The sequence below is a fragment of the Leptodactylus fuscus genome, chromosome 10 (assembly GCF_031893055.1).
Source record: "Leptodactylus fuscus isolate aLepFus1 chromosome 10, aLepFus1.hap2, whole genome shotgun sequence".
NCBI lineage: Eukaryota > Metazoa > Chordata > Amphibia > Anura > Leptodactylidae > Leptodactylus > Leptodactylus fuscus.
In genome coordinates this window covers 72,533,658-72,547,731 of record NC_134274.1, presented here as the reverse complement: position 1 = coordinate 72,547,731, position 14,074 = coordinate 72,533,658, and the positions used below count along the sequence as shown (strand labels likewise).

General features: G+C 43.4%; 1 protein-coding gene across 1 annotated transcript in view; it reads right to left on the bottom strand.

Moving 5' to 3' along the window:
• Positions 1-14,074, bottom strand: part of LOC142182941 (uncharacterized) — a 42,741-nt gene that overhangs the window by 2,391 nt on the left and 26,276 nt on the right. Inside the window, exon 9 of the mRNA XM_075257761.1 lies at positions 83-745. Within this exon, the coding sequence (XP_075113862.1) occupies positions 83-745 (663 nt within the window). The remainder of the gene's footprint in view (positions 1-82; positions 746-14,074) is intronic.

Genomic DNA, 14,074 nt, shown 5'->3' with positions numbered 1-14,074 from the left:
ATCTGAAAATATAAAAATGGATTCTCTCCACTCTGAATTATTTGAGGTTTTACAAGATAGGATTTCTGAGCAAATTTCTTACATTCTGGGAAAGAAAACGTCTTCCCTTCTGTGTGATTTTTCTGATGTTCAATAAGATTTGTTTTCCTTGTGAAGCTTTTCCCACATTCTGGACATGAATACGGCTTCTCTCCTGTGTGGATTCGTCGATGGTCAACAAGACTTGACTTATAGGTAAAACATTTCCCACATTGCAAACAAGGGAATGGCTTCTCGCCGGTGTGAATTCTTTGATGGTCACTGAGACTTGATTTTTGAGTAAAACATTTTCCACATTCAGAGCAGGAAAATGGCTTCTCTCCTCTGTGATTTTTCTGATGTTGGACAAGGTGTGATTTCTGAATAAAACATTTCCCACATTCAGAACATAAATATGGTCTCTCGTTTCCATGAATTTTCCTATGTCTATAAAGACTACATTTAGTTGTAAAATTCTTCCCACACTCAGTGCATGTAAATCGCTTCCCCCTTCCAGGAACTGTAACTTCTTGATCATTCAGTGACGGATTAGGAAAAGATTCCCTGTGGTCGGTGGGATCAGTAGACAAGCCTCTGTTGTGAAGGACCAAGGCTAATCCTGAAGTAATGGAGGGTTCTCCAGAATGATCATGTGGGATCACATTATACTGAACATTATAATCTGGAAGCAAAAGGAACTGTCCATTCAGATTTTCGACAAAGTGACCTGTTGGAAGAAAAACAAATATGCTTTATCTCTTCCAATTATGACTCTACTAGTAAACGTTATTAAAGGGGTATTCCCATCTCAAGGAGCCTATCTATACTGGTAACTTATGTAAATTGAAGACTTTTCCTAAATATATTGCTTTAGAAATGCTGCTTTGTTTGCTTGATATGTGAACTTATTCCTCGCATTGTTTACACAGCGTTTCCACAACGCCAGACCTGTGAGATAGGACAAGTGACCTCAATCACTGCTCTCACTGTTATATACAGCTCTGCTGTTCAGCTAATTGCATTTTGCTGATAAAGTCTGGTCTATGAAAACACACAGATAACACTGAGTACATTCTCATGTGCATATTATCTGATCTGTATAAGTATTGTGATACTTCATAGTGTCCTGTTCAGCAAGCTGGTAAAGGAGGGGGAAGAGAAATACAGGAGGTGAGAAGAAGAGACAGGCAAACTGCGGAAACAGAAAGATGGGAAAACCCCTTTAAGCCTCCTGGTTAAGCTATATATATACCCATTGCTGTTCCCACAAACATAACCAGATTTAAATTAAATTAAAAGTTTAAAACATTTTTGCAAATATGAATAATCAAAAATTTTGCAACTTCTAAAGATTCTCTCTAATCATCTTAGAGGTGACAGTCTTTTGTCTTGAATGAAAGAAAAAGTCCTGCATGCAGAACGTTATCCTCTGTTACAAAAGTAAACAAACATGGCGGAAAATAGCTGGCGAAAAAAATGTTGTTTACTAGAGATGAGCGAGTACTATTCGAAATTCCCGTTTCGAATAGCACGCACCTATAGGAATGAATGAAAGCGGCCGGCACGCAGGGGGTTAAGCGGCCGGCCGCCGGCAAAGTCTGCGTGTCGGCTGCTTCCATTCATTCCTAAGGGTGCGTGCTATTCGAAACGGGAGTTTCGAATAGTACTCACTCATCTCTATTGTTTACATTAGTGTGAATGAGAACAGACACAGAATCTGTTGTGCTCATTGTCTGCAACAGTTTAATTTCCATAGCTGTCCTCCTATGACAGAAGACACCAAAGGACATTAACTTTTTAACGACCAATGACGTACCTGTACATCGTTGGTCACATGGGGATGTATGGAGAGGGCTCAGGAGCTGTCGCTAACAGCAGTGATCGGTGCCTTCACTGATCGCAGCTGTTAACCCTTTAGACACCGCAGTTAAACGGGACTGCGGTGTCTAAACTGCACAGGCACCACTGGCCCTGCCATTTTTCATTGATCGCCTCCTTCCAGAACGTTATCATTGGGCGGTGATCAGTTGCCATGACAGCTGGGAGCTTATTGAAGGCTCCCAGGTTTGCCATTGTATTAAATCTATTGCACAATGACAGAGGCAGTGTGTAATAGAGAGGCAAGCTGTGAAGGATCTCGCCTCACCAAAGCCACTTTGACCCAGCCTCTGGCCTACCTGGCCTTGCCACGGGCAAAACTGTGATCACCTTCTTACATTTACCGTCCGCTCTCACCCTGAGAGAGGGACCGGGTCTTATGGGATAATATGAGACGAGCCTTCTAGTTTTATATTTATTAACCCAAGAGGGTCGATACTAGACAACTAACATACATAGAGATATATGGTAGCGGATACAAGCTTATACGGTTACAGAAAAGTATGATATAGTGCAGTAAGATAAAAAGAATAAAAGATTAGAAACAGAATTATAATACCCAGTTGGGTCTCCGGAGTTCACCTCATGAAATCCAGGGCATAGTCCTTTAGAGTCCATAAGTAGTTAGAGTCCATAAGTAATCCTTAGGTGGTAAGGGTTTGACTACTCCATTAGCAGAATAGTTCAGGGTGCATGGTATCTCCATAGGCAACAGAGACCTTAGTCCAAGGAATTAGCTTCCATAGCATCACAGCACTTCATGACACATCCCAGCAGTCCAGGAAGAACAACAAGACCCTGGGGTCTTGTCATGTGTGACAATATATCTCCACTCAGCCCCCTCCCACGATGAGGTCAGCAAGATGGGAAGCTCTCCCCCTCACCTTGTACCAGTATGACTAGATACTGTCATAACTCTTTGAAAAAAGAAAAAAGAGAGAGACACCGAGCGCCAATAGTGTAGTATTCCCGATAAGATGAGGCAATAGGCATAAATTAAAGTCCCTTACCTTGTTGTGTTGTGACAAATCACAACACTATTAGCACACAAAATTAAAGCGTGGTGGCAGCAGCTAGTCAAGGCTCGCAAAAAATTAAATGTACAGGTGGCCCTCAAAGTCCAAGACCAATCGGGTAGCAGAGGAGTGGGGTAAGGCGCGCACAAACCAGCTGGACATAACTTCTTCCAGAATCCTTATTGACAAGGCACTACGCGTTTCGGGCACTAGCCCTTTCTCAAGTGCATATAGGTCTGTTTAAGTCGTCTGCAGCGTCTGACATGTCACAAAAGTTTTTCTTTTTTTAAAAGGTATCAAAACATTACCATTACCGACAACAATTTGTTTTGGCAACAATAAGCCGTCATGTAAGTCTGAACTGAAAAATTAAAAAGATGGTTCTTCGAATGTGTGAAGGCAAAAACGAAAAATGGCCGGGTGCTTAAGGGGTTAACAAAGATAGTATGAATCCAGCAATAGATATGAAACATCTATAGCCTTTGGCTCATCTTTGACTGTTCCCCGATACCTATCTACTTCTCTTGTGACCGTTTTATTAATGTCTGTTTACATGGTTCTGCTTCCTACTATGTAACTTCCTCAGTAACCTCTCTCACCTTATTCTCCTCTCCTTCCTCACACCCCCCCTCTCTCTCTCTAGCTCTACTCAGCCCAACCCCTGACCCATAGTATATACTTACCCTTCACGCGTCTTCCTGTGAGATGGCCCCTCCTCCCCCTGTACTGATCATCCAGGGATGATGAACCTTTACTGCGTATGCATAGTAGAGTAGCGACGATCCATTTCAGGAAATGGGGAAACAGATTTTCTGATTATCTGGTGACAATGTCCTTGGGGCGGTCACATGACCACCCCAGAGATATGGGTAAATATACATTTTTTATTAATAATATTATTATTCAGAAAGTAGGGGGGATGTTTAGACTAGTGTAGGGATTTCAAAATATCCCAGGCAACCCCTTTAAGAATAATATTGTTCTTCATTCTTTTAAGCGAGTATCTTTGTAAAACCATTTAAAAACGTATGGTGCCATCTTGTTGCAGGATCGGGAAATGGGGTGTGACTCAGAGCTCAAATCAGAGGCAGCCAGTGTCAGAACTCAGAATCTCACCCTTTGCCTGCTCCTGCCTGGCACCGCCCTCTTGACAGTACAGAGAATAAATAGTATATCAGGCACCAAAACTAACAGCACATATTCCACCATTGATCAATGAATTCCTTCATAATATACGTCACAGCCAATACTATTGATTTATACAAAATTTGTTGAAATGACCAGTAAATAGTTGTCGCTCACCCGTGCCGATATACGTGGGAATCTCCTCCTCTTTGCGCTGCTGCTTATCTTCCACGTACCTTTCTTTTTCTTCTGATATAACTTCATGTTTAAGATCAGACAGTTCTTCATCCTATTTTCCCATATACAGAAAAAGTGGTACAAATAAGGCAATTGAGAACTCTTCACGGAACCAGAAACAACAGTCAGAGACCAGACGGGTTCATCTACAGGATTTGCTGTGATCTCGTATCTACCTGATGATCCATTAGGGCACTGTCATTTTCTTCTGGACAATTCTGTGTAAGAACAGGATCGGTATGATCTGGTACGTCCTTCATACTTAACTCACCTGTAGATGAAGCAAGAACAGTCAGTGCGGACGTGTTAGGAACCCTTACAACTGCTCTGGCACTGACATGAGTGGCACAACTACTGCCAATGTTACGTGTGAGGCCAATACAAAGCCCTGCACTAGTCCACATTAGCATTTTGTGTCAAAAGGTAAGGAAGACTGAGAATACCCCAAATAGCTAAGTATAACAGCATGATCTGAGGTTGTGCGGGATATAAAGAAGCTCTTACCCTAAACTAAACCCCCTCCCATCTACTTTATAATTCACTTTTATTAACAAAAGTGAATATTTACCATAATCGCTGGGGTGATCATGTGACCATAGTATCCTGTGACTCTCCATCTCGCCACTTCCAGAGATGGGGGGGGGTCATATATTATATCCCCCCCCCCCTCATCTCCTTACTTCCCGTCCCCTCACCTCATTACACTGTCTCCAGCCCTTTCTTACCGTCTCCTCATTTCCCGTCCCCTCCCCTTCCTGCCGTCTTCTCTCTGGTTGTGTCATCAGCGACGCGTGCGCAGTGAGCTATTGCGCATGCATGAGCTGGCTAGCTAGCTAGGGAAAAAAGGAGTGAGACAGTGAGTGTGAGGTGTGGTTAAGGATAGCTAATATTATAATGATGGCTGCTGAGGTTGTAGTGGGCGGGCTAGCTAAGGAAACAGGGAAAAAAAGGCTTGAAGAAGGTTCTGACAAGAACCAAAACGCCGCTCTGCTTGGAATAAACCCACACTTTTTCTAATTGTTGGAGTGCTGCCATTTTTTCCACTTCTTAAGGAATCAGGGAGGGGGAGTGTGGGTGAAAGGGAGGGGGTCCGTCAGTGAGAGACAGAGAAGTGAGGCATCCTGGGACTTGTAGGAAACACAGAAGAGGAAGTTATGGATATAAACTAATGCAGAGGATACTGTGCGCTCACTGAGAACCCCAGAAATCGCTCAAAGCACCGCTAAAGGTATTTGGTGGCATTTATTAACCCACTAATAGAACTAACAGACCTTTTTTGTAAAATGATTTTTTTGCCCGGAAAACCCCTTTAAGGGAGTCTGGTCTCCAATAGGATAATGAAGGGATATGTCGTCTGATATGGGTCTGGTCTAACATCTGATGAATTTACTAGTCTAGGCCACAATTTGCCATCGGCTTTTTTTTTTTTTTTTTTTTTTTAGTTAAGTCCTTTCTTGCAGCAAATTAAACTTTTGCTTACACAGTGAGGAGAGGGCCTGGTGATTCTCCAACAATACATCCTTGTACAGATCCTTGTATCCTTCTATATACTCCCACTCCTCCAAGGAGAAATAAATAGCAACATCCTCACATCTTATAGGAATCTGAAACGGAGATAGACATTTAGTGGAAAAACTCAAGCACAGTCGGTTTGGCTGATCCTGGGTTCTGTAGTACAAGGACCAAGAATGGCTTTTTGGTTGTTACTTATCAGTTCAGTGTTCCTTCTTTATTAGGGTCCATTCACACGGAGTAACGTGCCATGTGATGTCTCACATACCGTATACGTGCCACATCACGCGGCACGTTACTCTGTGTGAATGGACCCTTACTGTTACATAATGTGTGATATATATATATATATATATATATATATATATATATCAAAAATATGTATATAACATTTTCAGATTTTTCATTCATTCATTTATTTATTTTTATACTGACCCAAAGGATAATGTTCAAAAACTCAAACTCCTCTGAAGTAAAGGAGGTCCCAGACCGTTGGCATATACCTGAGGGATATAGGATACCTGGTGGTTCCACTGAGTCATTATAGGGGCTGTTCACATTCAGACGAATGTTGAGAGATCAATGTTATTGTTTGGATAAGTAGTTCTACAATTTTCCCATATATTTTTATTTTTTTTTAAATGTAGATGGTGAGCCCCATATAGGGATCACAATGTATATTTTTTCCCCCTATCAGTATGTCTTTGTAGAATGGGAGGAAATCCACGCAAACACAGGGAGACCATGCAAGCTGCTTGCAGATGTTGTTCCTGGTGGGATTCGAACCCAGGACTCCAGCGCTGCAAGGCTGCAGTGCTAACCACTGAGCCACCGTGTTGCCCCTACCTATTTTCCCATATACTTTCTGTATCAATTTTTCACGGTTTTCTAGATCTCTACTTGTTGTCATTCTTTCTGTTTACTCTCCAGTGGATAAAAATCAGTCCATGGTCATGTGACGTACAGTCCATGGTCATGTGACGTACAGTCCATGGTCATGTGATGAACACACAGTTGCAGAACTCGTTACCAGGCAGATGTGTGATTACTGTACTTAGACTATAATGAGACGTGCACCTGTGTGTCCATCACATGACCACGGACTGTACGTCACATGACCATGGACTGTACGTCACATGACCATGGACTGATTTTTATCCACTGGAAGTAAACAGAAGACAGACAATAAGCAGAGATCTAGAAAACAGTGAAAAATTGATACAGAAAGTATATTGGAAAATTGCAGAACTTTTTATTACACAAACCATAACATTGGTCTCTCAATAATGGTCTGAAAGCATCTTCTTTGTCTAAATAAGTAACTCTCAGCTCCAATGACTTGCAATTGCCTCTTACAGAAGGCAAGTATAAAGCCGTATAAATAGCTATTGTGTAAAAAGGCTTTAGCATTTACGCAGCTATCCCTTAACAGAGGAAAAATAAAGGAAAAAAAAAATTGACATACTGGTATAAACATTCTGGTGTAATAAATAGTTATCATGTAAAGTACAGAAAAAGAGAACAATCCCATATGTACTTGTTATCTTGTATTACTCAATTTTGGGATATCTCGAGACAAGGGGGAAGGAAAGAAATGACACATGTGCAAAAAGGAGAGATTAAAGTAGCTTTAAAGTACATTGCATTGTTGTACTATTTTCTAATATATCCCAGTTTTTCATTCCGTACTTGTACATCAGTCCTAATAGTTCCCAGAAGACTTATCTCTCTGCTTATGTTTTCACAGTACAAAACATCTATTCCTGCCAGTTCCTTCCTCAATGTGGTTTTAACTGCAGTCTATTGTAATATACCATTCTAGAATGTATCTATATACTCTAACTAGTAGCTCAGTGACCTGCAGGTACCAGAGCTAATCTCATAGACTGGATCCCTGTGCTCAGCGCTGTTACTGTAGATGGCAGCAGGTTAACCACCAGATAATTCCTGCTAACCCACTGTGTTTACTGCACATATTTCTTTAAAAACATAATATAATAAAGATTCTTGTATTCAAATTTACTATTAATTAATAAAATGTCTTTATAAGAGCTAGGAGATTAAATGGCAGTGTATATGGTAGACTCCTGCCCACCGGCTTTATGGAACCAAGGTTAAGATGATGATGAGAAACACACAAAATAACACCACTACTTTAAGAAGATCCAGCACAGAGATGGTCCAAAATTAAAGGGGCTTTATCATTGAGAAAAATCATTTTTAACTAAGCACATACTTTAGAAAGGCTATTGCACACATACCTTTTGTATGCTAATCGCCCCAGTAGTTTTTGAATGAGCCTTTTTTGTTTTTATCCATATGCTAATTAGCTTCCGCCGTGCACCCTCTGCTATTCTCTCCTATGTATGTGTACAGCACAGGCTGCTGCTGACGACTCTTCTCAGTGCTCTCACACATAGCAGAGAATAGCAGAAAGGAGTGCTGCTGAGAACTTCCTGTGCTGGCTGGAAGCTCATTAGCACATGAATAAAAACGGGCTCATTCAAAAACCACTGAGGCAATTTACATACAAAAGGTAGGTGTGGAATAGACTTTCTAAAGGCTATGCAAGGATGCGATTAGTTAAAAATGACTTTTCCCAATGATAAAGCCCCTTTATATAGGCTTTCATTAGAATATGTTAGGGTGCGTTCACACTACCGTTATTTAATGTCCATTGCTCTCATCCATTATAGAAATACATGCAGGACTTTTCCTTCCATTACAAAAGTATACAAACATGACAAAAGAAAGAGTCTGTAACACTTTTACATTATAGTCAAAGGCAACAGACGAAGACAAAAGGGGCTCTGTCGGCATCCATCCCTCTATTACCATGTCTCCAACATTAACGGTAAGTTCTAGAAGTGAATGGGTACAGAAATGTCAACTTACAAACAGATGTGAAAACCAGTCACCACCATACACCTTCCATACTGTTACTGAATCATGTCCTTCCCAGCAGCGCTCACCTCTCCAGTCAGCAGCTCAATGATCTTGTTGGTCAGGTCCAGGATCTTCTGCTCATTGATTCTTTTATCCATCAGTGAGTGAGGTGGAAGCTTTGTGATGGGGATCTGGTCCCTGCTCCATCCTTCATCCTCATCCGATATGGTCTTCACTACTATGTAATCCTTTACATGGAGAGGGACAATGATTTAGCTTTACACGTTACTTTCACCTTTCAGGTCATGTACTCTCTTATTTAGTGCAAGGAAAAGAGAGGCAATAATATCATGTACTCCTTATAAAGTACCGTATGTAAAATACATTATAGAATAAATCCATAAAGGGTAAGAAGAGAAACTAAAGGTGTCCATAGCCTGTAAGATGCAAAGTAAATCAAAATCTGACCTTAAATATGTACTATGGGAAGAATATGCAAATCTGTCTGCCATGATGTAATTAGGAAGTCAGGTGCCTCAGTGTTGCAAACCAATAGAGGGCGCTCACTAGAATGTGCAAGCCTGTCTTCCCTGATGTAATTAAGAAGACAGAATCTCAGTGAAAGCCCAATAAAGGCTGCTCCCATTAACATCATGCCGACCTTCCAAGAGGCCTTGCAGGTTTTGCAATGATGCTGGGAGGGGCTGAAACAGCATCGATCTTTGTGAACGTTGTAGAGGGTTGATGGTTAGGTGTGCAATGTTATCATCAATCCAGTTTATTTCACGGAGATAAAAGAGATGTCATTCCAAGAGTAATAGACATGGCATGACACATTCGTATAAGTTCCCAGAATCCCTCACCTCTCCAGTTAGCAGGTAGATGATCTCTAGGGTGAGGTTCAATATACTCTCAGCCATGTGATTCTTGTTCATCCTCAGTGGCTCTGTCAGGAGAAAACTCCTATTTCAGCAACCTAGAATGGAAATAAAGAGGAATTGCACTTGGAAGAACGTTCTCTATCAAATATAAACGTATTTTCTCTACGAAAACATAACATGCACTGGAATTTGCTATTGGTCTAAATACCTTCTTGTCAGTGGCGTAACTAGGAATGGCAGGGCCCCTTGGCGAATTTTTGACATGCCCCCCCCTTCCTGACCGAAACCAAAGACCTCGACCGACCGACTCCCCCCGCATTTCTGCGCGCTCTATTATACCCCAGAGAGGCCCCTGCACACAGTATTATGCCCCACAGTTGCCCCTGCACACAGTGTTATCCCCCACAGTGGCCCCTGCACACAGTATTATGTCCCTTACTGGCCCCTGCAAACAGTATTATGCCCCATAGTGGCCCCTGCACACAGTATTATGTCCCTTTCTAGCCCCTGCACACAGTATTATGCCCCATAGTGGCCCTGCACACAGTATTATGCCCCATAGTGGCCCTGCACACAGTATTATGCCCCATAGTGGCCCTGCACACAGTATTATGCCCCATAGTGGCCCTGCACACAGTATTATGCCCCATAGTGGCCCTGCACACAGTATTATGCACCATAGTGGCCCTGCACACAGTATTATGCCCCATAGTGGCCCCTGCACACAGTATTATGCCCCATAGTGGCCCTGCACACAGTATTATGTCCCATAGTGGCCCCTGTACACAGTATTATGCACCATAGTGGCCCCTACACACAGTATTATGCACCATAGTGGCCCTGCACACAGTATTATGCACCATAGTGGCCCTGCACACAGTATTATGCACCATAGTGGCCCTGCACACAGTATTATGCACCATAGTGGCCCCTGCACACAGTATTATGCCCCATAGTGGCCCCTGCACACAGTATTATGCCCCATAGTGGCCCCTGCACACAGTATTATGCCCCATAGTAGCCCCTGCACACAGTATTATGCCCCATAGTAGCCCCTGCATACAGTATTATGCCCCACTGATGGCACCCATGAACAAGACCCCAGAGTATAATAATCGGAGACAGAGGGGGGATACAAACATAAAAAAACACTGTCACTTACCTATCCCTGGCTTCGCTGCAGTCCTCGGTGGTGTCGGACATCTTCAATGACGTCATGGACGTCACACAACTAGGCCCGATGCCTGTATGGAGCGCGGAGAGGTAAGTAACTGTGTTTATGTTCCCTTACGTCTTCCGGGCATCCGATTATTATACTCGGGGGTCTGAAGAGACCCTCCCCAAGTATAATAATAGTATTTGTGGGGCCCGTGGCGTCACTTACCGATCCCGGCCCCTCTCAGGATTGGTAAGTAAATAGGGCCTGTTACCGGCTGAGTAACTCTGCCTATTAAGAAAAAAAAAAAAAAAAAAAAAAAAACGCAGCGGTAGCGGCCATCGCCGGGCCCCTAATGTCCAGGGCCCTGTGGCAGCTGCTAGTCCAGTAGTTACGCCTCTTCTTCTTGCTGCGATAACTGCGATGTTTAATATCCCTGGACAGTATACAGTAACATGAACATGGGCGCTATAAAGCTATAATCTATTTTTGAGATAGCATACTATAGTACAATAACATCTATATCACAGAACAGGACCAAGATTGAAAGGCGGGAATGGAGGGGGCTCAGGATGTAGGGGTCTGGTTTCAACTTCAGTTGAAGGGTTTAAAGAGGTCCTGCCTTGCCTCCTGCCTCTAATGTATGCACTACATTAAGTTACAACGTCAGGAGCTTCTTGCTGGCTGTTGTGACTTGATTCAGGCAGCTTTGTTGAATCAGATGAGAGGAAGGAAGTTTAAAGTGGGCAGCTTAGAAAGAGGCTCAGGTTCTGTCCATTGAACACCATGGTTCTTGTAATGCGAAGCAGATGTGCGTTACCACTGTGTCACTTTCCAGAGGGGTACTGTGACTAGAGACTGCTGACTAGAGACCTGACAGACTCTTATGAGACAACAAGGCGTATAGGAAGAGGGATAGTCTCTCTCCAGCATCCCCTTTGGTCCTCTTTTGCCTGCGACTGAGGTCATGTGCCTCATCTGTCACATAAGGTGCGAAGGCCCCAGCAGTGACCCCGGGTGAGTATAAGTATTTCTTATTCTTACTCACCTCATGAGGCTACTATTTGAAAGGAGCCCGGCAGCATGTACAGGCATCACACAACACCAGACCCTTTCCATTAATGAGAAGTATAGCGGTTGGGGAACCAGGCCAGGTGAAGTGGCCGCCTCAGGCAGCACCTTCAGATGGGGTGGCAGCTGGAGCAATTTGACTTTTTTCTTTTCCCCTAAACTAGCCCAGGACAGGCCGCTCTGAAAACAAACTGAGCGGCCCTGTCCTGGGATGGTTTAGACGTCTGCGTCTCAGCACAGGCGGCGTCATCACGTCACCTGCGCTGAGACTCAGACGTCTTAATGCTGGGTGAAGAAGTGGAGGGCAGCAACAGTGGCAAGGTAGGTAAATAAATATTTTTTTTTTCCAATAGACTGTTACCTGCTGCAATATCCTCAACAGGTAGCGGCCTATTTACCTACTACCCCGAGCCTGCCCAGGGCCGCCCCCCTCACTTCCCCTTCTGCTATAGGACGCAGTGGGCGGTCCTCAGCAGGCCCAGCCATGAACTCTATTATTATTATACTCGGGGGTCTTTTCAGACCCCCGTGTATAATAATCGGAGCCCTAGGGGAGGTGAGGGAGCATAATAAACACTGTTACCTCGCTTGGATCCGGTATTATTCCTAGCAGGCTTCGGGCCTGTACGGAACGTGACATCTGGGATATTACCATAAAGGCCCAAAGCCTGTGCTAGCAGGAACATCGGATCCCAGAGAGGTAAGCAACGGTGTTTATTATGTTCACTCACCTTCCCTGGGTCTCTGATTATTATACTCCAGAGTCTGAAAAGACCCCAGAGTATTATAATAGCTCATGGGTGGGCCACTATGGGGCACAATAGTGTTGGGTGGGCAACTCTGGGGCATAATAGTTTATTATGCATAATAGAGGCTGCAGGGGCTGCTGTAAGGCATAATTCCACATGCAAGGGACATTTATAAAGTGTTCAATAGGGGACACTACGAATCGAATGGGCATAATATATACACTCACCGGCCACTTTATTAGTTACACCATGCTAGTAACGGGTTGGACCCCCTTTTGCCTTCAGAACTGCCTCAATTCTTCGTGGCATAGATTCAACAAGGTGCTGGAAGCATTCCTCAGAGATTTTGGTCCATATTGACATGATGGCATCACACAGTTGCCACAGATTTGTCGGCTGCACATCCATGATGCGAATCTCCTGTTCCACCACATCCCAAAGATGCTCTATTGGATTGAGATCTGGTGACTGTGGAGGCCATTGGAGTACAGTGAACTCATTGTCATGTTCAAGAAACCAGTCTGAGATGATTCCAGCTTTATGACATGGCATTGCATTATCCTGCTGAAAGTAGCCATCAGATGTTGGGTATATTGTGGTCATAAAGGGATGGACATGGTCAGCAACAATACTCAGGTAGGCTTTGGCGTTGCAACGATGCTCAATTGGTACCAAGGGGCCCAAAGAGTGCCAAGAAAATATTCCCCACACCATGACACCACCACCACCAGCCTGAACCGTTGATACAAGGCAGGATGGATCCATGCTTTCATGTTGTTGATGCCAAATTCTGACCCTACCATCCGAATGTCACAGCAGAAATCGAGACTCATCAGACCAGGCAACATTTTTCCAATCTTCAATTGTCCAATTTCGATGAGCTTGTGCAAATTGTAGCCTCAGTTTCCTGTTCTTAGCTGAAAGGAGTGGCACCCGGTGTGGTCTTCTGCTGCTGTAGCCCATCTGCCTCAAAGTTCGACGTACTGTGCGTTCAGAGATGCTCTTCTGGCTACCTTGGTTGTAACGGGTGGCTATTTGAGTCACTGTTGCCTTTCTATCAGCTTGAACCAGTCTGGCCATTCTCCTCTGACCTCTGGCATCAACAACGCATTTCCGCCCACAGAACTGCTGCTCACTGGATGTTTTTTCTTTTTCGGACCATTCTCTGTAAACCCTAGAGATGGTTGTGCGTGAAAATCCCAGTAGATCAGCAGTTTCTGAAATACTCAGACCAGCCCCTCTGGCACCAACAACCATGCCACGTTCAAAGGCACTCAAATCACCTTTCTTCCCCATACTGATGCTCGGTTTGAACTGCAGGAGATTGTCTTGACCATGTCTACATGCCTAAATGCACTGAGTTGCCGCCATGTGATTGGCTGATTAGAAATTAAGTGTTAACGAGCAGTTGGACAGGTGTACCTAATAAAGTGGCCGGTGAGTGTATATATATATATATATATATATATATATATATATATAGGAGTTGGATCCGTGGAGAAGTGAGGAGTCAAAGATGTCTGTGTTGCAAACATTACAGAGTCA